The sequence below is a fragment of the Elgaria multicarinata genome, chromosome 4 (genome assembly GCF_023053635.1).
Source record: "Elgaria multicarinata webbii isolate HBS135686 ecotype San Diego chromosome 4, rElgMul1.1.pri, whole genome shotgun sequence".
Taxonomy (NCBI): Eukaryota; Metazoa; Chordata; class Lepidosauria; order Squamata; family Anguidae; genus Elgaria; species Elgaria multicarinata.
Window position 1 is genome coordinate 68002074 of NC_086174.1, and position 25745 is coordinate 68027818.

The 25745-nt window shown below is 43.1% G+C and overlaps 2 protein-coding genes across 2 annotated transcripts in view; one reads left to right on the forward strand and one right to left on the reverse strand.

The window, feature by feature from the left end:
- Nucleotides 1-208: 208 nt before the first annotated feature.
- LOC134398178 (solute carrier family 22 member 2-like) lies at nt 209-15453 on the forward strand. The gene is made up of 11 exons (XM_063125426.1): nt 209-625; nt 3775-3878; nt 5218-5372; nt 6504-6672; nt 7227-7341; nt 8295-8401; nt 8886-9100; nt 10163-10271; nt 11969-12081; nt 13610-13709; nt 15387-15453. Exons 1-11 carry the CDS (start codon nt 209-211, stop codon nt 15451-15453), a joined length of 1671 nt encoding a protein of 556 aa, XP_062981496.1.
- Nucleotides 15454-20068: 4615 nt separating this feature from the next.
- Nucleotides 20069-25745, reverse strand: part of LOC134397640 (solute carrier family 22 member 2-like) — a 29546-nt gene continuing 23869 nt past the window's right edge. Inside the window, exons 8-10 of the mRNA XM_063124474.1 lie at nt 25148-25256; nt 22822-22934; nt 20069-20980 (exon numbers count right to left, since the gene is read on the reverse strand). Of these exons, the coding sequence (XP_062980544.1) occupies nt 20856-20980; nt 22822-22934; nt 25148-25256 (347 nt within the window). The 3' untranslated portion in view covers nt 20069-20855. The remainder of the gene's footprint in view (nt 20981-22821; nt 22935-25147; nt 25257-25745) is intronic.

Genomic DNA, 25745 nt, shown 5'->3' on the forward strand with positions numbered 1-25745 from the left:
GGGACACATTCTTCAAGGATAGTGTGAAACGACACATTAGAAAATAAGGCTGTAATGCATGGTTTGTCAATTTACAAAGTGAATTACTAACTTCATTGCGACTTTTGGTCTGATCTCAAGCTGTTATTTTAAACAGCTTTGCTGCCAACAAAATGCTGAGAGGCGCACACAAGGCTGTGACTTTCAATGAGTTGCCTCAAGTGCAAGAATGCCAACCTTAGATGACATTTTAGAGCATATTGGGGGGTTTGACTTGTATCAGAAAAGGGCATTTTTTGTCCTATGTTTGCTCTCTGCTGCCTTCCCACCCATCTATGTAGGCATCGTCTTCCTAGGTTTCATACCAGAACACCGTTGCCGGAGTCCTGGAGCTGCCGAGCTAAGTGACAGATGCGGCTGGAGTTTTGAAGAAGAGCTGAATTACACTCTTCCTAAGAGAGAGACCCATGGAGATGCTTTCACTAGTCAGTGCAAGAGGTATGACGTGGAATGGAACGTAACTGAGATGAGCTGCACAAATCCAATGGACTTTTTCACCACCGACAGGAACAAAAGCAGCATTCCCCTCATTGCATGCCAAGATGGTTGGTTTTATGGTTTCTCAGGATCATCCATTGTGAGTGAGGTAAGAAACATTATATAAATAATTTGCTCTTTGCTAACAGGAAATACTGTTATGCGCGTGCACCCCACTTTGGAGTGGTGAGATATTCCAGGGGTTCCAGCAGTTTCTCAGGGTTGTTTCTTTAGAAGGAGGTCACTGGAGACTTGTAGCATTTTTGTAATACCGGGTATATTTACACCTATTTACACCTATATACAGGCTGAGCATAAGGCCAGCAGCCACAGCATTAACGCTTCAACAGCTTCTTGTTCCCCATGTCTAAGGAAAGCCGTAGTGTCATAGTATTTCCTGTAGAGAGCAAAACCATCGCTCTGCCTCCTTTCCAGTTCCAGTCTCAGGCCAGAACAGACTAACTACTGCTCACACTGCTTGCTTCTATTCAGACCCGCTTGCTTCTGTTCAGACTGTGTGAACACAGTGCTAGACTAGATGGACCCTCAGGCTGATCCAGCATGGCACTTCTTATGACCTCTGAATTAGCAGGACGGAGGGAGAGAAAGGATAAGGCCCCTTCCAGAACAGTCTACCTGTGGCCCTTTTTGAGGACAGCCAGCTCTCAGCTAATCTCCATACCAGTAGGGAAGCTGCCATGCTAAATTTGCCCAATCGGCTGGACCCATTCTAACAATCTCTTTTTACTGCCAGACTGACAGAGTTGGAGGGAACCTTGAGCGATCATTCAGATGAACCCATAACAATACCAACTTAAAGAGATAAACCCGAGGGCAGCCCTACCATCAGGCCGGCTGCCTCAGGTGACAGATGATGAGGGGCAGGGAGCAGCAGCAAGATGCTGAAGTAGAAAGTTGGGCATACCATGCAATCTGCCCAGCACCTGCTGCCCTCAGGTGCATTCATAGAAGCATACAATAGTAGAGTTGGAAGGGACCTACAAGGCCATCGAGTCCAACCCCCTGCTCAATGCAGGAATCCACCTTAAAGCATCCCTGACAGATGGCTGTCCAGCTGCCTCTTGAAGGCCTCCAGTGTGGGAGAGCCCACAACCTCCCTAGGTAATTAGAGCATGGAATCCTCTCACCAGAGTTGAAGTTAAATTCCAACTGCTGGTTTGGTCACCTTCTGTACATGGAATTGGGATGGGGCGCCATCTTGCCCTTCACCTCAGGAAGCCAAATATTTTGGGGCAGCCCCAGCTAAAGTGTAAACTATCTGAGATCAGGCTACCTGAAGGACCAGTCCACCAGTATGAACCTGCCTGCCAGGTGAGATAAGCAGTAGAGACCCTTCACATGTGATTGCCTGCAGAGGTTAGGCAGGCAGTTATTGTGAAAAGGACTTCTCCATAACTGTATCTCAATTGTGGAAGGTCCTCCTAAGGTGGATCCAGCTGGCAGCTTTGGTGTTATCGTTTAGACACCCAGCAACAACTTCCTTGTTCATTTGAGCGTTTGGCTGGTAATTTCAATGGATTTATTGTGAATAGTTCCCCATATCCACCCTATATTTATTTATTTCAATTGTACCCCATGTTTCTACCAAAAATGGCACTCAAGGTAGCTTACAGAATCAATTAAAATACTTTGAAGTGGTGGTTTTGAACACTGCTATTAATGTTTGGTTGGATCCAGATTTAGCTGAACTTAGGCTCCATTGAAATCAATGTAAATGTTTAATTATGACTTATTAAGTGCCATTAATCTAAATATAATAAAGCTAGTCTGAATTCAGCCCCTTGTTTTGCACTGTTTTGTATTGTCCCTAGGCAGAGTCTGGGGGTGCTATAGACTACTTCAGATTCCTGTATCCGAAGTTGGAGATTTTGCTCTGACCTCAGAGTCAGGAATGTGAGCTCCCCCCTGGCTGCCTCGCCAAGGTTGCAAAGGTGACCTTGGAAAGAAGAGAAAGGGGGCAGGCTGGTGGGAGGGGAGGGGTCTGGGGAGACTTATGCTGTATCCCCAGGCTGCCCCAGCTTTCATTCCTCACACTCTGCAGAGTCCAAGCTACGTGAATGAAAATCCCCCCACCTTTGCTGAAATGCAAAGCTGGAGGAGCGTGGAGGCAAAATAAGCTCCACTAGGGTGACCATATGAAAAGGAGGACAGGGCTCCTGTATCTTTAACAGTAATGTAGAAAAAGGAATTTCAGCAGGTGTCAATTGAAGTGAGTGAAATTCCCTCTTCATCACAAAAGTTAAAGCTACACTAGCTATAGTAGAGTGGCCAGACACAAAAGAGGGCAGGGCTTCTGCAGCTTTAACTGCTGTGATGAAGAGGGAATTTCACCCTCTTCAATTGACACCGGATGAAATTCCCTTTTCTACATTACTGTTAAAGATACAGGAGCCCTGTCCTCCTTTTCATATGGTCACCCTAAGCTCCACTGCTCCTCCCACTCTACACTGGATGTCCGTAAGCCTCCCATTTCAGAGGCTTATGGCCATCCTGATAGGATGGCATTCCTAATTATGTAATTATATACCTCAAAGTATGCAATTATCTGCAACAGCACACACCACCTTGGATACCAACAATGGCATAAAGGCGATAGATAAGCGTTTTAAATAACTAAGTAGAGCTCCTACTCACAACATCTCCAATACTTCAGAATGAGAAATTATGGGAAGTGTTCAGTTATGTTCAGATTGGGCAAATATTAAAAACTGTTATTAGAAAAATGGCAAAACTCTTTAGGAACAAATAAACCTGAATGATGTTTCTGGAAAGATTGGGGCCTAATCTCCACCAAGCAGGATATTGCACTATGAAAGCGGTATATGAAAGGCAGAAGCCACACTACTGCTTTGTAGCGGTATTGAAGTGCACTGACAACTGTTGAGGCCCATTGACACCTACCATATACCGCTTTCATAGTGCTATATCCTGCTTGGTGTGGCTCCTGCCTTTTATATACCATTTTCATATCGCTTTCGTAGTGCAATATCCTGGTTGGTATAGATCAAGATCTTGGAATTACAGAACAATAGGTTGAATCCAGACTTAGCCATGCTTCGAGTGGGCCCACTCAAACTCCAAACAACAAGCACATTTTTTGGAAATAACTTTTGAAACTTAGGAAGAAAGCAATCCTTGGGGAAATAATAATAATAATAATAATAATAATAATAATAATAATAATAATAATAATACATTTTCATGTATTTTCTTTAACCTGGATGTGTATCTTTTTAGTTTAACCTGGTGTGTGAGGATTCCTGGAAATTGGACCTGTTTCAGTCATGTGTGAATGTTGGATTTTTTGTTGGTTCCATAAGCATCGGATACATGGCAGACAGGTAGGTCTGATTTTATGTTTCCAGGTAGGGTATTTATGCTCTCTTTATTAGAAATAAAACCCAGAATGGAGCATGGTTCTGCTGAGAAAATAGCCCTTTCAACTGAATTCTGGTGAGACCACTGTGTATTGAGATGGTTAGACTATTTGCACTGGTAACTGAACTCAGCTCTATAGCTGAGAATTGGCCACCCACCTTTCTTGTTTGATGGCATTCCATGGAACTTCAACACTTCTATGCTTCTGCCATTAATAGCTGGCTTTGTTCAGAGTCAGCAAGTCCACTGAGGGTGCTTCCAGATGAGGCCTTTTTCATGCCAACACTCTACTTTACGCTTGCAATTTTACAAGGACTCTAGATGTCGTCTTCATCTTGTAACCATCCCACATTTTCCCACCACTTCTTCCATCTTTTCTTTCACTCCAGAAAATTTATTGAGGAGAAAAAGATGGAATAATTGCACAATGCCTTTTAATGAGTAGCATCAGGAGTCCTCCGTTTGGAACCACTCCAATTGGGAAAGTATTTATCCAAAGAGCTAGTATTATGGAGAACGCTGACAATATGTTTTTGCTGTTTCTGTATCATACCACCTCCAACTCTGAAAATATTTTACCAATGGAGGCTGGTGACTCTTTTGTTAGTGGTGAATCGGCTCCAGGTTTCAGTCAGAACCAATCAGAACTCTAAAGGAGCTATCCAAGGTTTGAAACACCTTGGATAGCTCCTTTAGAGTTCGGACTGAAACCCGGAGTGGATTCACCATCCCACTGACATTGGAGCCACCAGATTGTAAGCCTATGCGGCAGGGTCTTGCTATTTACTGCTTTACTCTGTACAGCACCATGTACACTGATGGTGCTATATAAATAAATAATAATAATAATAATAATAATAATAATAATAATAATAATAATATTTTACCAAACCTAAGAGGGAGTTCTTAGAGCCAAGAACATGAGAAGCCAGCAAAGGGATACAAAGGGATACCTACAGTTGCAAGGCAGGTGAATTGTGTTGCACTCTTCAGAAGGCATAGAGTTGTTATATCAAAGAAGCAGTGAGAAGATATCTAAAATATGCTGGGATTGCAGATGGGGAGCAAAAAAGTCCATGCAGGCAGATTTAGATATTTAGAACATTTTACTTTGTTCTGTAAGGTTAATGGATGAAGACAGGAACATGTTTTATATAAAAAGATTAATTTCTTTAATGAATTAAAAAAATGTTTTATCTGGTAGTAATAGCTTACTTTTTAAAAAAATTCCAAAGCATTCGTTATGATGTCCTCCCTCCATTCTATTTGTATAATAATGATGGGTGTCATTTCTCTCTGTAGGTTTGGACGTAAACTGTGCCTGTTAATTACCATCCTTATAAATTCCATCTCAGGTGTTCTCTTGGCTTTTGCACCTAGCTACACATGGGCTGTGGTCTTCCGCTTGATACAAGGACTGGTCAGCAAAGGGGGCTGGTTAACAGGCTACATCTTGAGTAAGGCTCACTACAGTTTTATCTTCTTGAAATTAAACTAGCAAATTAAAAGATCCAACAGTTTTATTCTAATACAGTTTAGTAAGACAGTTATAAGTCCTGACAAGGATCCTAAGGAAAGATGAATGCACGTTAAAGTGCAATCCTATGTATGTCCACTCAGAGGCAAGGTTCACTGAGTTCAATGGGTTTTACTCCCAGGCAAATGGGTATAATATTGCAGCCTTACTTGATTGATCAGTAAATGAAAATGGAGGAGCTGTAAGTTAATAGTGCACTTAAAAAAAAAGACTATTTTAGTTCTACTGTCTCAGAGAAATAGGAAATGAAAAAAATAAAATATTAAATATTTCTGTCAATAAGTGGTAGCTTTATACAATTATATATCATCTTATTCCTCCTTTAACATCTCAGAAAGGAACCAATATTCTCATAAAGATACCCATATTCAATTATTCAATTTAATAATCATTAACAATGATGGCTCAAAAAAGAAGTGGGCAACTTGTGGTCCTCCATATGTTTCGGCCTACAACTTCCATCATCCCTCACCAGTGGCTATGCTGGCTAAGGCTCATGGGAGTTGTAGGCAAAACATCTGGAGGGCCACAAGCTGCCCATCCCTGAGCTAAAAGACAAATGAATAGTCAGTTAAAGATCATTTGACAGCCCTAGTTTTAACTTATTAATAAAATAACTACTGATGGTAAAACTGAATGCAAAATTAAATGTTCAATTTCACAAAGATATTCTATAATTGTTTCACTCAAGGCAGTTTGCTTCAACAGATGTACTACAGGAGACACTTCCATTTATTCAATGGAACTTCTAAGTAAGTGTGCCTAGGATTGCAAGCTTAGGATATTTTCAGCCTCTCCGGGTTGTGCAGGGTCATTAAAAAGTCAGAGATTTACTAAATGCTTTTGATTTCTATAGAAAGCTACCCCCCATCATTTTGTAGAAGCCCAATTTTGAAAGATCAACTGTTTCATTTAGTAAAAAAAAATCTTAGTATGTCTAAATGTATGAGATCTATGAAGCTCAGGGTGGCATGAATTATGGGGGAATCTAGCTTCACCTTCAAATATTTTTTTTCTCTGTGTTCAATGGACTTTTTCCATCTTTTTAAAGTCACAGAATTTGTTGGCTTGAGCTACCGAAGAACAGTCGGCATCGTTTACCAAGTCGCCTTTACCGTTGGGCTCCTTGTACTTGCTGCTATTGCTTATGCAATCCCTCAATGGAGATGGCTGCAACTCGCTGTTACATTGCCGAACTTCTTCTTCTTGCTGTATTACTGGTAAACAAGACCTCCGTTAGAGCCCCCAAAAGAAAACAGAACGACTCAAGGAACATATTGGCACCAGAAAGCAAAGCAAACTGCACAATGATAAAAGAGGAACCTAGTTAAATAGCTTATTTTTCCAGGAATAAGGCACCTGTTACCTTCAACCTTTACCTTTTTGTGAACCACCCAGAGAGCTTTGGCTATTGGGCAGTATAAAAATGTAATAAATAAAATTAATAAATTTATCCAGATGCCCCATATGAATTTAATACTGGGAGATGTGGTATTAGTACACTTTAGATGCATCAAATTGTGTCAAAAGAGACAGAACAATTAGACATTAGTCACCATTAACCTACAGTATGATTTAGGAAATCACGTTTCAACAATTGTACAGTGCAAAAGGAACTTAGACAGGGAGTGGGATACTCACTCAACATTTCAAGTCTATTGTCTCACCCACCTCAGGCTAACTGCCATGTAACGCTACCTTTGTTTACCATGACTATTTTACAGTGGGTGCATTTTGCTGTCATCTAATGATGCCCATTTTCTTGGTGTTACAGGTGTCTTCCAGAGTCTCCAAGGTGGTTGATAGCCCAGCGGGAAAGTGACAAAGCCCTGAAAATTATTAAACGGATTGCCAAGGGAAACCGCAAGAAGTTACCTCCTTCTATGGAGGTAAGCAAACAGTTTAGAGAGATGTAATTCTCTCCCCCTCAAAAACATGTTTATTTATTTAATCAATTTATAGAGCACTGGATTGTGACCTGGTTTGCATGTCATGGTGGCAATTCAAGAGTTAATTATCTCACAATTTGTTGGGGGCCCTTCCTGGTTTGAATAGACAACCTACTAATGCCCCATTTGTAAGTTGTTAGAGTAACATCTGAACCCGGATACTCTGGGTTGTTTATTGTGATTTGGGCTTTAAAAACAAACAAGCAACAACAACAAGAAGCATGCAGATGCTCCCCACTAATTCACATACTTTCCATTGGATTGAGGCACAAGTGTTCAAATGCTTATCACTGACTTCCTTGTACCTTTGCATCCATCTACCAGAACACCAGAAGCTGAGGGGCAGCTTTACTTCCAACTGAACAGAAAATGGACTGCCTGAAATTTTTTCCCCTTACATGGCTGAAAGTGACGGGACCAGAGATCTAGATTTTTATTATTAAGTGAAAGCAGAAAATTCAGGGAAGGGGACAGGAGTATCTGTGAGAGGGTCACATACATGCAGGCTCATTTACATTCATGCACCATTGGGGTACATGCATTTTCAACATCTGTGCGTATATGTGTGGTGGTAGTGGCTGTTCTTAAATCCACAATATAACTTGGAAAGTTTCAGTTCCAAAATAATGTTTGCAATCCACCCAGGCAACATTTGTTATTGGACAGATGAAAAATACAATAAATAAATATTTGTTGGGAAATTCCCCAAAATATCTGTTTTGGGCTGGGAGTGGGAATCGGGGAAGTCTTTTCTTTAAAATAAAACCAAAAAAAATCCCTCAAAGTGTTGAAAAAGTCCAGAAATCATGATATGAAATTTTTAAGCTCAGTATTCCCCCCCTCTGCCATCTCACTACCCATGATACTGAATGCTGCTTTCTTGGACCTTCTAGAACCTTCAGCCTGAAGAAGAAGTGGGTGACAAGCTACGCCCTTCATTTCTGGATCTGGTGAGGACTCCACAGATAAGGAAACACACGCTCATATTAATGTACACTTGGTAAGAAAAAATTTTCATTAACAAAAACCAAAAAACATCCCAAAAATGTGATTTCCCCCCAAATCAATGAATCTCCATGGTCATGGTCCATCCCATCCTGCAGATGCACCTCAGAGGAAATCTCTGTAGAACTCAATGGAGGCCTTCCAAGTCCCCTTCCGCAATGCAATCTGCTTGGCAATTCCTGTCAAGGAGAGGTCACATTTTCTGAATGCTCCTCCACTCCACATCGGGGCTGCAGACAGATAAGATACTAGGCTCCCACCATGCTTCATATTTAATTTTAAGCTGTTCTCTATGTTCGGAACTTGACCAGAAGTAAGAATTGGTTTTCTGAATGTTTAAGGACTTGGAGAAGAAACTGCATTCTTTTGGCCTCTATTGTTATTGTTATTACAACAACAACAACCCCTACTTTGGGATTATTTTATAATGAAAAGTGGGTAATAAATATCATAAATAAAATGATACATTCTTTGTCTAGGTTCACAAGCTCTGTTCTGTATCAGGGCCTCATCATGCACATGGGCATTGCTGGCGGCAACATTTATCTGGACTTTTTTTACTCTGCTCTTGTTGAATTTCCAGCTGCCATCATACTCATGCTCACAGTCGACCGCATAGGCCGTCGCTACCCCTGGGCTGCAGCAAATCTGATGGCAGGAATCGCCTGCCTTGTTACAGCTCTTGTCCCTGAAGGTGAGTTCTTTTCTGAGATGTCTTTCTGTGCCCTCTCTATGTAATCTGTTTATGAGATCCAATACTTTCTCTCCCACACCCCCAGTACTTTTTCTGCCTTTATCCCTACTGGGAAAATAATGTCCAGGGAGCTGAATCTCTTCTTCCATAAGGGGAAAGTTAGCTCGAGTGGGATCTTTCACCAGAAAATGGCTGACAGGGAAAGGGATATGCACCCCTTTCCCTCCCACCCTTTCTTAGTTCCTTGTTGGAGGGGTATAAAAACAACAAAAACAGCCATTTGAATATGCATGTGCATTCACAACAGATGCCCCACTGTGTGTATTTTGCACTGATTAAGCCATCTCTACCAAATAGAAAAAGTAAAGTGTACTTGACCCTGAGGCACAGGATTTTGTGAATGTGGTCTTCATTCCTGTATATGGACGACAAGAAGAAGAAGAAGAAGAAGAAGAAGAAGAAGAAGAAGAAGAAGAAGAAGAAGAAGAAGAAGAAGAAGAAGAAGAAGAAGAAGAAGAAGAAGAAGAAGAAGAAGAAGAAGAAGAAGAAGAAGAAGAAGAAGAAGAAGAAGAAGAAGAAGAAGAAGAAGAAGAAGAAGAAGAAGAAGAAGAAGAAGAAGAAGAAGAAGAAGAAGAAGAAGAAGAAGAAGAAGAAGAAGAAGAAGAAGAAGAAGAAGAAGAAGAAGAAGAAGAAGCCGCCCTATGGCAGCAGTTTCTGTCAAACGGATTACACAGATGTCAAGCACATGGGCTACACTTGGGGTTGGGGGGGCTGAATTAGCTTCTGTGAAATTCTTTGGGGGCCATGCAAGGGGGAGGGGTTTGTGATGGGGCCACAACACATAAGACCTGTGCTCTTACACAGGATCACTGCATCACTATACAATGGGCTAGGCTTTCCATAATGTCATCTCTTCATCTTGCAAACACATAGGGCAACTGTATTTCTGTGAAATTTATTGGGTGTGGGTGTATTTTAATGTATATCTATTAGTCCACTTTTGCACAGAAAAACAGGAGCCAGGAAAAATTCAGCTATGAATACTATTTGATTTCTTTTCAGATCTCTATTGGCTTAAAATGACTGCTGCTTGCTTAGGCAGGATGGGCATTACAATGTGCTATGAAATGATCTGCTTGGTCAATGCAGAACTGTACCCGACATTCCTCAGGTGAGTGAACCATTCTCAGATACTTCAGGATGCAATGGCATCCTTTGTGAAAGTGCCAGCGGCCATTCAAACGCAAAGCTCCCTGCTTATGCCATATGTTTGTTCAAGTCTATTCAACTAGTAACACTTTCATATTTCATCTTTCCATTGAAGCATGCTCAAGGCAGCTTACACTTCTGAACTTGAAAAACATTTAGCAAAAACTGAACTAAAACTATATTTTTAAAAAATGTTTATTTTATTTATTTAAAGTATTTGTAGAAGGGGTGATGGGGGCACAACTGGACATCAAAAGTCATGTGAAACTTTATCAAAATACTGTGATCCTTTATTTTCATTCCAGACTAAATTAATAATACATTTATAGGCAAAAAGCTTGATATTGGCTTGCTCATAAGCTTGGGAACTAACTTCACGTTACATACAAATGCATGTAGCAGAGCCTCAGCTTGCATATGAGAAAAGTGGCTGCCGGAGAAGGAGGATTTGCATGGAGAAGCAGCTGGGGGAGGGGGTTGCTTAACCCTTTCCCCATCATCCGTTTTCCCATTCCAAATTGCCCCACAAAGGGTTCAATATGCATGTTTCTCCATTTGGAGTGGAGGAATGGCGAGTAATAAAAGAGTATTTTTTTTGTTTGCTTGTTCCTTTGCACAGCAGCTTCTGAGCAAGAACAGTAAGAACCACCCCAGATTTTACCACCCACTCTCTGCAGTGGTCAGTCCAGGGACAACTCCTGTTATTCTTTGAAATATCTTTACTTGTTAGAAATGTTAAAGCCTTCAAAATCTGTTTGGATTTATGTGGCCCTCGTTTGGGGTGGTTGGTGGAGAAGTATAGAAATAGCAGATATGGCACTGGTTTGGGAGAGGAGCTTAAGGCCCTTCCCTTCCTAATTATCCAGACTTCTGCCCCACCCCACCTTTGTTTCAGCCCATCCCACTGACTCAAAACCCTCTCCCCTCTCCTTCCCATGATATCTCCCATCCAAAAGGACCCAGGCCTATCTCACTTCTCCCCACCTCCCCACCCCTTCAACTTTCCTGGCTCTTTACCCCTTACCTCTTCCTCCTTCCCCTATACTCAGAGCACCAGCTGCAGTTGGTTTTCCAGCTCACCCTTTTCAGCACGTATGACTTGTGGAAGCTGAGCAACCAACAAGAGGGACAAGGTGGTTCTCCAGCAAAAGTGAAAGAATACATTGGGGGGAAATGGCTGGCCATTTAAAAGGATCAAATCTACTTTTGACCTTTCAGTGGTACAATGTCACAGGAAATGTTTCAGAGTGCCAGCTCCAGGTTTTTGAGTGCCTTTGGACAAGGCATCCCCCATGGCGGCCCTTCCTCAGTGAGTCTGCCTTCTCACCACCATTGTCTCTAGTTACTTTTGCTCTCCATCCTCTTTCTTATCACTGCTACCGTTTTCTTACTTGACAGGCAGAGAACCGATGAGCAAGTAGACCATGGGTTCTACTGCTCCTCCTTTTCACCATCATTGCTGTCTGGCCAGAGTGAGAGGCAGGCGAACAAGAAGGTTGCAGTGGTGAAGAGGAGAAGCAACTCCAGGGGGCTCTCATCAGTGGAGCCCTGCTCTGGTGTGGACCCTTGGCTGGTGCCCAACCATACCTAGTCTTGACGCTGGCCTTGCTTGTACAATCCTCGGTTACTGAAGATGATCGTTATCCCGTTTTTTTAAAGGAATCTGGGGGTCCTTGTCTGTTCTTCCATGTGTGATATTGGTGGGATCATAACTCCATTCATTGTCTACAGACTGGCAGATACCTGGCATGAACTTCCACTTGTTGTCTTTGGTAAGAACCTGATTGTGTTGTTTTAGGTTAAATGAGGGCAGAAAATTCACATTAGGACTCTATTTTTGTGGTTTTTGTTTGTTTGTTTGTTTGTTTGTTTTTGCTTTGTTTGTGTGTGTGCTTATATGTATATTTTGCGCTGTAGTGTTTTTTATTTATTGGTGTTTGGAAACAATAAAAAAGATTAATCCCACAGGACTCTGTGTTGAAGGGCCTGCAGCTATAAGTATTGAACCTCCAGTCTTAAAAAATAAAACACGCTAAATCCCACTGTCAGAAAAATCTATAGTCTGCTGGCCTGCTAAACAACTCAAATGAATCAAATATTCATGCAGAGTTACTCTTGGCTGGAAAATATGGGGATTGTTTCCATTTTATTAGCACAAATGTGGACCGTTTAGAATGATACAGAGGAAGGCAATTCGAACTGCATGCTGCAAAGCAGCATAGCTGTGTTGAGGGGCAGGCTTACAGTGCCAAGGAGCAATGGGAAGGGCCAGGGAATGATGCAGAGAGAAGATATTCCTGTTCCCTTAACTGTGCCAGGATGATCAGGCCTGGAGCCAGTATCAGGCATCTTAGGATTGCTGCTGGCCCCTGCCCCAGGTAGCTGGGTTTGTGAGACTCTTCCATATCGATTTCTGCAATGCCCCTGTGTCCTTAGGTGCTCTGAGGCATTGTGGGAAATAAAAACGGCAGCTCCTAGCCATGCTGGGAGCACTGCTGCCACATAAGAAGCCTGAGTGGGCTCATCAGTATAATGGGGCCCAACCATAGAGCTCTTTCTCCAGGGTCCCCCCTCAAACCTGGAGCCAACCCTAAGGGTGGGAGCAGCCATCCTTAGAATTCTGAAAACACCATCTGGGTCAGTGTGAGAAAGCCAGATGGCAAGTTCTGTGAATACATGAATCCACAGTTCTAAGACCCAGGCCATAGCTAGACCTAAGGTTTATCGCTGGATCGTCCAGGGGTCAAACCTGTTCATCTAGGTGACACACAGGGGATCCAGTGCTCAGGCAGGGGCGAACCCTGGATGATCCCAGGATAAACCTTAGGTCTAGCTGTGGCCCCAGTCTCTGCTAGCTCATATCTTTTTGCATATGTTCAGTAATTCTATATTTCATTAGAATTTCTGATAACACACAATGGATATTTTTTCTCTCTCTTTTTATTGTTGTGGATTCCTAGAAACTATAGCTTATTTTCCACTCCTTGAAGGACTCTGCAGAAAAATGAGGTCATTGAGAAATGCTCTGTGGGGGAGGAGAAAGACCCACATCTACAAGCGTTATCATTTCCTTTGTCGCATTTCAGTACTTGAAATTGAATTGTGGTAAAGAAAATGAGGCAGCTTGCAGATGTAGGTTCTCCTCCTCTCTCCTCCTCCACAGAACATTTTTGGACATGATTAACACATTTCTGAAGTGCATCAGTATCACTTAATGTAATTGTTTAATATCTAGTTGTAACATGATTCATTTCATAGCATGGCTTCAGTTGACCTGATATTTGTGCTGTGTGTTTGAAGCTGTGGTTGGCCTCATCGATGGTGGTTTGGTTTTGCTGTTACCTGAAACCAAAGGAAAAACTTTACCTGAAACTATTGAAGATGCTGAAAATTTGCACAGGTATGGTCCTCTATAACACACTCTATAGCAGGGGTGTTGAACCTCAGGCACGTGGGCCAAATCCAGCTTTCCGAAGGTCCCATCTGGCCCTCTGAGGTCCCCCAGATGGCCACCAGCCCTTCTCCCACCTGCAGTTTTTCCCCCATTTGAAAAAGCTGAATGCCTCTCCTAAGGGTTAGTTACTGGCAGTAAGAGCTTTAAGCTACGATATGCTGCTACTTTGGATGTATTTGCCCTATCTAGGAGCATTCTGCACCAGGAGGAGATGGCTGCATTGATCAGGCAAAGCTCCAAGTATTTTATATCCAGTCCACCAGTCTTGAGGCTTCAGACTGCTTGCCAATCAAAGCAGCTAATATTGCATGACACTGTTCCTTCCTGGACCTGAAGGGCCCCCAGGGACATGAGCACATAGTCCATTGTAGCTCTCAGGGCCCTCAGACAGCTCCCCGGATGAGAGTTCCCCAGGAGGGCCCAGTGGTGCTGATTCTGGGTCCTCCCACCAGCCCATTTTCATATCTTACAGCAGCAGCAGCTGGGTCCGGAAAGTAATTTACAGTGCCCTACAGTGTCAGAGTGATAGGGCATTGAAGGGCAGCTTAGAACCGCCTGCCACAGATCACAGCTGTGCTGCCCACTTCTGGTAAGCTCACTGGGGATGGAACAGCGTTGTTGGCATGAGATCCGCCAGGCAGCACTTTGCCGGAGGAGGCTCATACATGGAGCCAGCCCCAGTAGCTGGGTCAATGAGCTACTGCAAGCTGTCCAGGTCAGACTGTAGTGTCTGGAAGCCAACAACAACAAGGTGCTGCACATGTCTGGTGTCCTGAGATAGTTCACACAATATGCTAACCCACACTTAGTGGTTGAGTATATGGTTTATTTTTCTCAAATAAACCACTATGCGAAACCATGGCTTGTTATTAGGATATTCAGGGTGGTTAACAAGCCACCCTGTGGGAAATGTCCGGGGTTCAGTGAACATGCTAATTCACAATTCAACAAACAACCCACAGTTCAACAACAACCCACAATCAACTACGGAGTGGGGTTTAGCATGATGTGCAAATCCAGTCAGTGACTGGAGATGTATCTTCCCATCTCACAGCAAAAGAGGTGGGAAGGTGCATTCCCATCCAACTGATTCGTAGTGAAGAGGGCATTGTCTGCATCCAGTTGTGTGGTTCTTGTGCTCAAATTTAGCAACCAAACTACTCCTTGCTAGTTCTCTACCCAAAGGGTCCCTGCTACAGATGATGATAAATGTGTGTGTCTTTTATCAAATGCCAATAGCTGCAGGAGCTTGGTCAGGCTTAGGACTTTGGGCTGCAGAGAGGAGGAGCTCAGCTTTCCCCCCTCCCATGGCCCTGATTAATATTGCCTCTCCAAAAGCTGCTATTTGCTCTGGGAGGGAAACCTCCACTGGAACTTCCCTTCTGATGCAAACAGCAGAGTTTGGGGGACTGCTCAGGAGCACAAGAGTGACGGGAAGGTTTAATCTCCCCCACCCTGCTCCCAGCAGTCCTGGGCACAACTTAAAGAAACACATTTAGTGGCAAGTATAGACTGGCCAAAAAAAGGCCACGGTAACATAGTTATGTAGCTGAAAATGTTCTGATCATCGGTGTCTGATTTCTTTTATCCTCTAACACAGCTCTTCTGGCTTTATTTCCACAGGCAAGGAAGGCCAAAAGAAAAAATGATTTATCTTCATGTTCGAACCTCAGATGCAGCACCTAATTAGGGACAGACAGCTGCACGATTTTCCCTTGATGAAACTTTAAGGAAAAATGGAACACGAGGGTGGGGCGGAATAGAAATGTAATAACTGAAATAAAAAATGAAATGAAATGAGGGTGGACACAAACACAACCCTTCCATGGTTGCTGTAATTCTTAAAATTTTAGGTACTCTTTGATTCTTTGCCCCCTTATCGTTATTACAGTGTGTTGTAGAGAATTCTGTTGTCCTAGAGAGAAGGCTATAGTGTATCTAACACAGACAATGCCTCCCAGTGGCCTAAAGAGGCACCTGGTTCTGGCAGCTGAATATAAGATAAACTAAGGGCATGATCCTGGGAACCGTGAGCATACTTAAACCCCATTGATTTTAACAGGAGGCCATTTAGAGCATATACGTATGTTTCACATTGAAATCAATGAGAATTAAGTATGCTTAAGTTTGGCTGAATTATGCCCCATGTTTATAATAGCTAAGGTTAGGCAGATCACTATTTTTAAAAACGACGTACTTCTTCTACATTGTGGTTTTTCTGGGTCTTTGCTTGGCAAAAGAATTCACTACACTGGGCTAAGCTAATAATAAAGTGAGAGTGGAGCCAGGTAAAGATGGGCAGAGAGCCCTAGCTCACTAGTGGCATCAGTGGAGGATGGTGGCTGAAATGTCAGTGGGGTGGTGAATCTGCTCCAGGTTTCAGTCAGAACTCTAAAGGAGCTTTCTAACTTCTTTGGAGTTCTGACTGTTTCTGACAGGAAATCGGAGTGGATTCACTGCTCCACTGACAATGGAACCACCAGCCTCCACTGGATGGCCTTCAACCCGGACAACATTCTGTTGGCGATGTTCTAGCTTTGGATTTCCTGCGCCAAGCAGGGCTGTGGGCTAGACTGCCTCCAACTTTGGTTTCTCTGCCCACATTATTTTGGAAGATAGAACTGCAATCCTAAGTATCCACACTTGGAGGCAAATCCCATTTAAATGAAGAGGAGTTACTTTTGTGTAAATGTAGAATCCAAATGTGGACAAAAAGAAAAAGATAACTTGCTCTGAGGAAGCCCTTTATGATGGAGTGTGAGATCTCATGTTTGAAATTGGTAACAAGGTTTCTAGGAAAAGATGCAGGGAAGTCAGTCTGATGATTAAGAAAGACTCTTATTTGTTTTCAGGGTAAAAGCATTGTTTTCAGGGTAAAAGCTACAATGTTACTAGTGAAGGAAAACCCTACAACACTTCCTGATGAAATGCTGAATGTGGTTAGGAAAACAAGAAGTGAAAGGGAATGGAAAGGCTTTTTTTTTACAATGCCTTTGCAAAAATCAAATGCACAGAGAGTCCCTAAAGATAAGAGAAGCCGTTTCGCTTTGCACTGTATTCCGTACCACCATTATTTAGCATTATGCTCAAGAAGTGGTTTTGATTCTGGCTGTATAGTTCTCCCCTTCCTAACTTTGGGCACTATCCAACCCAGGTTAAATGTATTTTAAGTCTCACTGATGTCAAGAGGGCATTGATGTAAAATCAGAGCAAGGGGAATTGAGAATTCCCATAGTGTTTTATCTGGGTTAGTATGCACCCTTAATTTAACCTTGTGCTTTATCCCATGTGTGCGTGTATATGCACATAAACGCATGGACACCTCCACCTGCCATCTCATCCACCCACTTTGGGTATCTGATGATGTAAACGCTGTTGTCTAAGCTCATGCCAAATAATAAATCAATTTCCCCCCACAATAGTTTGGGTGTTCTTGTTTGATGAGGGTTGCTTAATGTCTTGTGCAACAGATTCTCTTGATCATTTTTTTAGTTCTCTTGAGGACGGCGCAGGGGGGGAGGGGGGAGGAGAGAGAGAAGCAGATGTTAAAAGGTGTCTTTCTGCTTATCAAAGTCTAGCACATAACTCATCACTACAAGCTACGCTGTCTTCAGACCATATTGCCATAAATGCAACCACAGGATGCGCGTTTCAACAGTAGCTGGACAGTTCTATCCTGTGCGTTTAAGAGAGTTAATAAATGGAAGTGCCAGGATGTGTCTAGGGGGCCTGTGGAGTGGAAGAGGAAGAGGATAATGCACTCTTCGAAATGTCATCCAAGCTTACTGAATATTTTTCATATTTATATCCCACAAACCTATCTAGAAGCTCAGAGCCAAAGTTTTCCACAATTTTAAAAACACATTCTTAAATTGCCTACTTGAATTTTGCAGAAAGAACAGCTGACCAACAAAAGCATCAATGGCAACTTTAGGAGCAAGTTGCCAGGGTTTTCAGCTGTTTTTTCTTCAAAATAAAATGTGTGCAGTTTATTACTATTGTGTGTGTTGAGGAAGGATTCAGCCCGTGCACAGGGCGGGGCAAATCCACCCCATATGGGTACCCAGATGGCCACACCCCTTCCTATGGCCATACTCTGTTTTCCCCCAACTGCTAATTGATGATGGTTTCCTGCATTTATTTCCCCATTCTAAAAAGTTGAAATGCCTCTCCTATGTTCTAAATAGCAGATTCCAGGAGTTGGGAAAACAAAAGCCTTGCTTCTCCAGGAACGCTTTGGGTTTGGAAACCTCCATCGACTTTGTAATGCCTCTAACCAGGATCTCAAATGGGTAGTTGGTTGCATTGTGGCACAATAAATCCATCCGTTCTTCACACAAAGTAACCTCAGCTTGTTGGCATTGCAGGTGAGCATCTTGGAGGGGAAGCTCATGCTCAGGTACATGAATGGAATGACTTCTTAGACTTCTTTTGGAGACAATGTTGGATTCTTCTTTATATGCAACACTTGTGTGTGTGGGTGTCTTTTAATACAGCAGATGAACAAAATCCGCCAAGAGGTGGTTTTAAGCTTTCCTGTTTGTTGCATCTGTAGCTTGCTTCATGTAGACTTGCCTTTAAGCTATGAGGTCATGCTGCCAGGAGGGAAGTCTTCATGACAGCCATGGCCTGGAAAGCACTGGAGAACAGATGCTGCACCTCTCCTAAGAGAATTATTTGTAGCAGTGCCATACTTTGTGTCTCTTTAAAAAGGATCCAAGCAAAATGTTCTACAGGAAAAATGATCTTTCCCTTAAAAATCCCTGCTCTGGACATGCTGCTGAAAGGATGATTATACATTCTTCTGGAATGCTGCTGACCAATTAACAGTTGCTTAATTGGACCACTTATCTATGCCTGTTAGGTCTTTTAGTAATGGAGGTAATGGTACACCTGTGAGAACCAAGGGCATGCTGTGAATCAACTGCAATGCTACTTGTCCGATCCAAAATAAATACTAGCTGGTCCCCCTTCCCACCTCCAAAACAATATATATATATATATATATATATATATATATATATATATATATATTAAAAAAACTGCCAATATTATAATGCCTCTATACAAATCTACAGTGCAATTACACTTGGAGTAGTTGGCACAATTCTGGAGGCTGCATCTCAGAAAGATGCAGAAAAGTGCAGTCAAAGAGCTCCATCACACCAGTGTTTTATTGCACTGTCATCCTGCCTGGTTTACCATTTTGCCCTGCAACCCTCACACAACATAATCCCTGTCCTGCAGTCATCTGGCCTCTTCCCCTCCATTTTCTGTGTTTTTCTAGAGTGAGGAAAGGGCGGTATTTTTTCTCAACATGGGATGAAACCGCCCTTCTGTCCGTATCTATTGCCATCCTCACGCTACGTCACAGAACATCCCTTCTTGGGATGTGTGTGTGTTGAAGGGCAGTCTTGCTAATGAAAGAGGAGGGGGACAGTTCTCCAGTGCACTGAGTCAGTCAAACAGACTTTTGCTGCTCTAACCTCACTCTCATTGCTCTATCATCCACCCATTTCAACTTATCTCCTTTTTTTGCCCGCTGTATGAGGTGTCCAGCCAATGAAACGCTACATCGCTAAACTTTTAGACAATAAAACCAGAGTAAGGGGGGGAAGGTGCCCATCCATCAACCACAAGAACCAATGGAATAGAGGGGGAAGGAGAAGGGGTGGGGTGGGGCAGTGATACCAGGAAGCACTACTGCACAGGTGAAAAGGTAAAACAAGGCAAAATAGTGCAACAACGCACACACGTGAAAGTGACCAGGGCTTGACGCGCTAATGAAATGGAGGTGGAAATCGTGGATGCATACCAGGAAGCAAAAATAGGTGTGATGGAGTTCAAAATCATCAATTCCTCCGAAGTGAGTTCTAGCTGAGAAAAAACATTGTGTAATTGATGGGGCAGGGGAAACACATTAGAGGTTTGAAGAAGTATGCCCGGCATGTAGAGAAGATAGCTGCCCAATGTGGGCAGCTATTTCTCCCTGCCCCTCCCCCCAGAATGCTCTTGAGAACAACACTATGTCATGAAGTGGCAGTGAGGGTTTTTCGAGGTGGGAGTAAAAAATTGAAAAAAACAAAAAACAAAACTTCAGCCACCCCATATTTACACTTAATATGATTCTCCCCTCCTGAATTCTTAGAATTGTCCACCCCAAAAGTTGTAAAATATCCTTTTCATGAGGGATAAATAACCCTGTGAAAGTTGGGGTGGGGAGAATATTCAGCCCAGCCTGAAGATGGACAGATGGATAAAAGAAGATGTATTTTCACATGATTTGAAGAGTGATTTCATTGGACTATCATTCAATTGTTTTATTTCTTTATTTACAAAACCATGTTCACAGAGCTCTTCAGCCCTAACAAAGGCCAAGTTGAGGGTTGTGTGTACAAGAGAAACTCGATGCCACCTCGAAACTCTTACCAGCTCAGCTCCGTATCAAATTGCAGTCTATGGTGTGTGTTTTTCTTTTTGCATGAAAATTCATGCACATGCTCATGGTTATTTTTCCAAATGTACATGTTGGTCGTGCACATCTTTGAAATGGACGCATTCTTCTTGCATTGATTAAAGTGTGGGTTGCTTTCCACATTTTTCAGAAGTATGCATTTTTTCATGTGCATTTTCCAAATCTAAATATGCTGTCAAATGCTTTTTTTCATTTGGGTCTACGAATAACATTGCAAGCTCAGGAGTGCACAGACTTCCATGGCAAATGGCGTTTGAGTCTGTCTTCGGTTTGGGAGGTGCAAACTGGCTAAATCCTGATCAAAAATGAACTGAAACGAACTTCTCATGTATCTCTAGCCAGATGGAATAAGAATGCATTTACAACCCAGCTAAAGGCATCAGGGACAGTCTCACCCCCTTTAAAAGAATGTCCTTTCATAAGTTATATGCCAAATTTACCATATTGCTCAGTTTAACAGATGCATACATGAGACAAAAATATTGGCATAATAACCTCTACAGTCACTTATGAAAACCCTTGAAGTTTTATCTGTGCCCTTTTTAGGCAAGCTGTACTCTTTATAAAGAACAGATGAAAGCACACTTTTGAAATAATATTTAAAGTTGAATTTGGTTCTAATTAAGCTGATTAGCATGGTACCGATGAAAGTTTTCTACATCTTCAATGGTCTCAGGCAAAGTTCTCCCCTTGGTTTCAGGCAGAAGTAGCACTGACACCGCAGCAATTAAACCAACTGTAGCTACCGATGAAATGCACAGAAAGCAAAAGTTAGAACCCAATGTATTACTTGTCTTTATTTAAACACCCATACACACACTAAATCAACTTTCCCCAACCTGGGGCCCTCTGGATGTGTTGGACTACAACTCCCATCATGCACAGCCCACATGCCCATTAGTACTGGCACGGGGACATCATCGAGTACTGCCCTTTGCTAGTTCTGTCCCTTGGATTGGGGGCTGAACTAGCATTTGTAGCATAGAGTTCATCAACTTTGGCTGGTGTGCCATTTGCATGCCCTCTTAGTCAAAACTAGCCATGCTACCATTATCCATGCTCTTCTATCACTCAGGCTAAATTACTGCTCTGAGTTACATGTGGGGCTTCTGGGAAGACTGTTCAGAAATTTCAACTGGTTTGGAACCCGAGAGCTAGATTTCTAACCGGCATATGACAGTCTCAATATATTTCATCCATCTTAATATATCTCCATTACTTACCAGCATGTTTCTGGGCACCTTTACTGTTCTAACCAGCTTATGACCTGGGTACAAGTTCCTGCATTCAACCTGCCCAAACTTTAAGATTTGCCTCAGATGTTCTCCTCTCTGAGTGACCCTGGGGCTGTCTAAACACATTGTGGCGTGGCGTCAATTATAGGATGCAGCTGCAATCACACACACACCCAAGGGCTTTCTGCTGAAGCTGCAGAGAAAAAAACCTCAGGGACTTACCCTGACTTTTCTCTCTGAAGTGAGGTGAGGACGCAAAAGACGACATCAAAGCCCCTTGCCTCACTCTGGAGTCACAGCGGAGGTATGGCCAGGTGATGCCTGGTGGGAGCTTTCTACCAGGAAGTGGGTGGAATGGCTCCAGTCCCTGGATGGCTGCCCAGAAACCCCATGCTCCCACATCATCATTGGGATTACCCAACGCCACCCCTGGGCAGGGAAGCTGCAGGGCTTCCGAGGGACACACGACCAAGCTGATGCTGTGAAGACACCCCCTGTCTTCAAAAGATTAGATGACTGGCAAACTTTGCAGCAGTGGCACCCTGTTTGTTGTAATTCTCCCCAAGCAGATGAATGAGGCACTAATATTACTATTTTTCAGATTTCAGGTTAAGACTCTCTTTTTGTGTGTGCAGTTCTCCAAGGCTTTTAATGGATGATTTCTGCTGCTTCACCTGTGTGCTTTTTAAAACTGTTTTGTTATTGAGGCATTTGTTTATGTTGATCTTATTTGCATGTTTTTATTGTTTTCACTGATGGATTTTCATTGCAAGCCACTTTGGATACTTTTAAAGTAGAAAAGTGGCATGTAAATATTTTAAATAAACTAATACATGTATCTTCAGTTACTGTCCTCTGGTCCCTGGGAAGATGTCCCACCAGGGGCCGGAGGATCCCTCGGGTCTCCCCCTCTGAGAGCAAAGACAAAAGTCCACCTTTGGAGGGGGAGTTCTGACCTCAGATCTTCCCCCACCCCAGCTTCAGTGGAAATTTCCACAGCTGTTCCTTACTGATGTTGTGAAGTGGTAAAAAGATGAGAATGGGGTTCACTCCTAGATTCCCAGCTCTCCTGCCCACAGACAGGATCCAAAACTGGCAGGTGTTCTATGCCAGCCCTAGGGCTGATCATAGGTAGATCATTGATTTCAATGGGGGGAGAGAGAGAGAAAAAATAGAACTGGGGAGTCGAGAGAAAGCAGAAATGCAGCTCCTCCCACTCTTCTAACATGCTGAGCTAATACCAGGAGAGCTTTGGGTTGGTCAAAGGCTTCGACAACAGCATGGATAGGTAGGATCGCCCTGTTCAGCATCAATACCCTCCAGCAACCCATATCAGAATGCTACTTACTAAAAACTATAAGCGGTAGTTGGTTCCAGACCTCTGCCAGCCTATAAACAACAAATGGGGATATTATTCCACCCAAATCACATAACGAGGAACAGACCATCACACCAAGGTTTCTGTTTGGGGAAAAAAGGGCAGGGGAGATATTGAAATATTAATTTAGACTGCGAATCTTGCAAACAGTTTATTGCTTACCAATGACAGCTTCTCCCTAATATAGTTTCACCATTTTTCAGACCAGCTAGTACTCTTTCCACAGTTGCCACTCATAGTTGTTGTTTTGTTTCAATCATCATGGTCATGTCAACCACAAGAGCATACTTCAAAAATATATAAATACTACTGCACATACACAAGCTCTAAAATACAAAGGATTTAAAATAATTTTTAAAAGCCACTAGCAAACTTTACATTAAGAGATAACCATAAGTATAAAAGAGTAAAAACTACTGTTGGGTTAAAAACTTCAAGTTAAATGACATCATGACAGTTCACCCTGGCAGGATCTACACTGCTGCTTATAACGGCTCATAATGGTTATGACAACTGTTCAGGCCCAGAACACATTACATATACAGTTTTCATACCGTTTTAAAAGTGTTATAGCCTGCTTGGTGTAGATCGGCCCCATATTGGCCTCCACAATCTTCTCAACTCACAGTTAACACTTATTTATTTATTTATTTTATTTAAAACATTAATACACCACTCAGTTATCTAACACAGATTCCACAGCGGTGAACACAGATATAAACAGTAAAAGAAAGAAGATTTTAAAAGCAAATTTCAATTATTCAATTTAAAAACAAAGGGGAAGTCTTCTCGAAACAGATGTTTGCAGGAAGCACCGGAAGCAGCCTAGTGTTGGTGCCTGCCTGACCTTCTGGGCTGGAGAGTTCCACAGAGAAGGGGCCACTACACTAAAAGTTCTTCTCCTGGTGGATTTGCAGGTAGATAGGAGAGGAACAGGGGAGGGAATCAACATCTCCTCTAATCTTTTACTTTTTGTGGTGCAATCAGCCCTCTGCGTGACGACAGGGTTGTTTTTGAAGAAATTTCCACCCATGCAATGAGAAGTCCAAGGCGTGCATCATTTTCTAAAGTAAACATCTTCCCAAGGTAGGACTGAAATGTGTGGGTTTTTTTAAAAAAAAAAATACCTTTTTTCAGATGAAGTGAATCAGGAGTACTAAGATACTTTCCAACAACTTTCCCCTCTCTAGGTGCCTCTTTTCCTGTTTTCAATTTCTAATTGTAAGTCTGTGAACTGCTCTTTGTATAGCTTTTTGTATGTACTTGTTTCTTGACTACTAGGGGTGTGCATGGACCCCCTGCTCCGCCCCGTGGGCCGATCCGAAAATGTCGGATTGGCCCGCTCCGCTCCGCTCCGCCCATACTCCGCTCCTCTTTGCCGCGGAGCTCCGGCTCCGAATCGGAGCTCCGCAGTGGAGGGGAGTGGCGCCAGGTAAGGCCGGGAGAGGAGGGCGGGAGGTTTACCGGGCCCTGCCGCCATCGCCGCCCGTGCGGCGACGGCGGCAGAGCCCGGTAAGGGACCAAGGGAGAGGGGGGCCTTACCTGCCTCCGTCTGCGGTCCGTCGGCGTCTTCAATTGAGCCCACGGTTCAACCAGGAAGTCTGGGCCAAGCGGCCCAGACTTCCTGGTTGAACCGTGGGCTCAATTGAAGACGCCGACGGACCGCGGACGGAGGCAGGTAAAGGAGAGGAGGGCGGGGGGGGTTACCGGGCCCTGCCGCTGTCGCCGCATGGGCAACAGTGGCAGGGCCCGGTAAACCCCACTTACCTTTCCGGCGGAGCTCCGGATCGAGGCGAAGGATCCGCCTTCACCTCGATCCTCTTCGCCACGCTCCGCCGGCCCCCCAATCCTCTTCACCTCCGCCTTAAGGGCAGGCGAAGCCCCCCGCTCCGCTTCTAATTCGCCGGTCCGATTAGAAGCGGAGCACATCCCTATTGACTACTATCAAGATGATGACGGTGGTGGTGGTGATGATGATTAGTTGACAGCCTAAATGGAAAGAGCAAGTCATCACAATGACTTCCCTTGACATCAACCGGATGCTTTTAGTATTAAACCGGCAACTAATGGGGATCAGGTCCTTTCCAAGCAACTTATCTTCTACCCCTCCCTCCTTCTGTGTGTGTGTTTGAGAGAGAGAGAGAGAGAGAGAGAGAGAGAGAGAGAGCACATATATAATTCTCATTAATTAGCAATGTTACACCTGTAAATCTGTGATAACTGAATTGTGTAATCATAGGTATAAACGTTAAGCAATTTGAAAAGTCACCTTCCCGTTGATGATAAAAGCACCTACCTGAGAAATGTTGGGTACAATTCAGTATTGACGAAGCAAACCATTTCAAAAGCCATCGTGATTCCTAATCTGCCCAGGCAAGATGCAGTAACCTTTAGCCACTGCATGTCTGGAAGGGAAACAGCAATACATAATTTCCCAAAGAGCTCATTGCAGGAAGACGATTAATAGCAATTACATAACAGATTATAGTTTTCTGGGAAATTGGTGGTAAACACATTTTCCACTCTGAGCAGTAGGTAGTTCAAAGGACAGCGTCAACATTTTGATTGGGTAGTATTTTATTTTGATTGGATGAGAGCATATTGGAGACTTGTGGCCACTTTGTAACATTGGCTTTCTTTACAAATATATAAGCAGAACATACTGGAAGCAAATAGGCATTCTTGCAGCATGCAGCAAATCCACTTGAGGCAACATTGGCACTTCAAGGTGCTACCTCTCCAGTCAATTGACAGCTTCAAAAATGCAATTCTACTTGCTTTTAGCAGTTTTTAGGCTCAGATGGCCCTCTCATCTGAGAGAGTGATTGTTTCGAATGGACAAATGTATCCTAAAGCAGAGGGAGAATGGGAGAGAGAAAGAGTTTAAGGAGGCC

Coding starts and splice junctions, on each gene's coding strand:
- LOC134398178 (XM_063125426.1), top strand. CDS start 209: ATGCCAACCTTAGATGACATTTTAGAGCATATTGGGGGGTTTGACTTG. Junction 6,673..7,226: donor TTCTTCTTGCTGTATTACTG/GTAAACAAGACC, acceptor TTGGTGTTACAG/GTGTCTTCCAGAGTCTCCAA. Junction 13,710..15,386: donor GATGCTGAAAATTTGCACAG/GTATGGTCCTCT, acceptor TTATTTCCACAG/GCAAGGAAGGCCAAAAGAAA.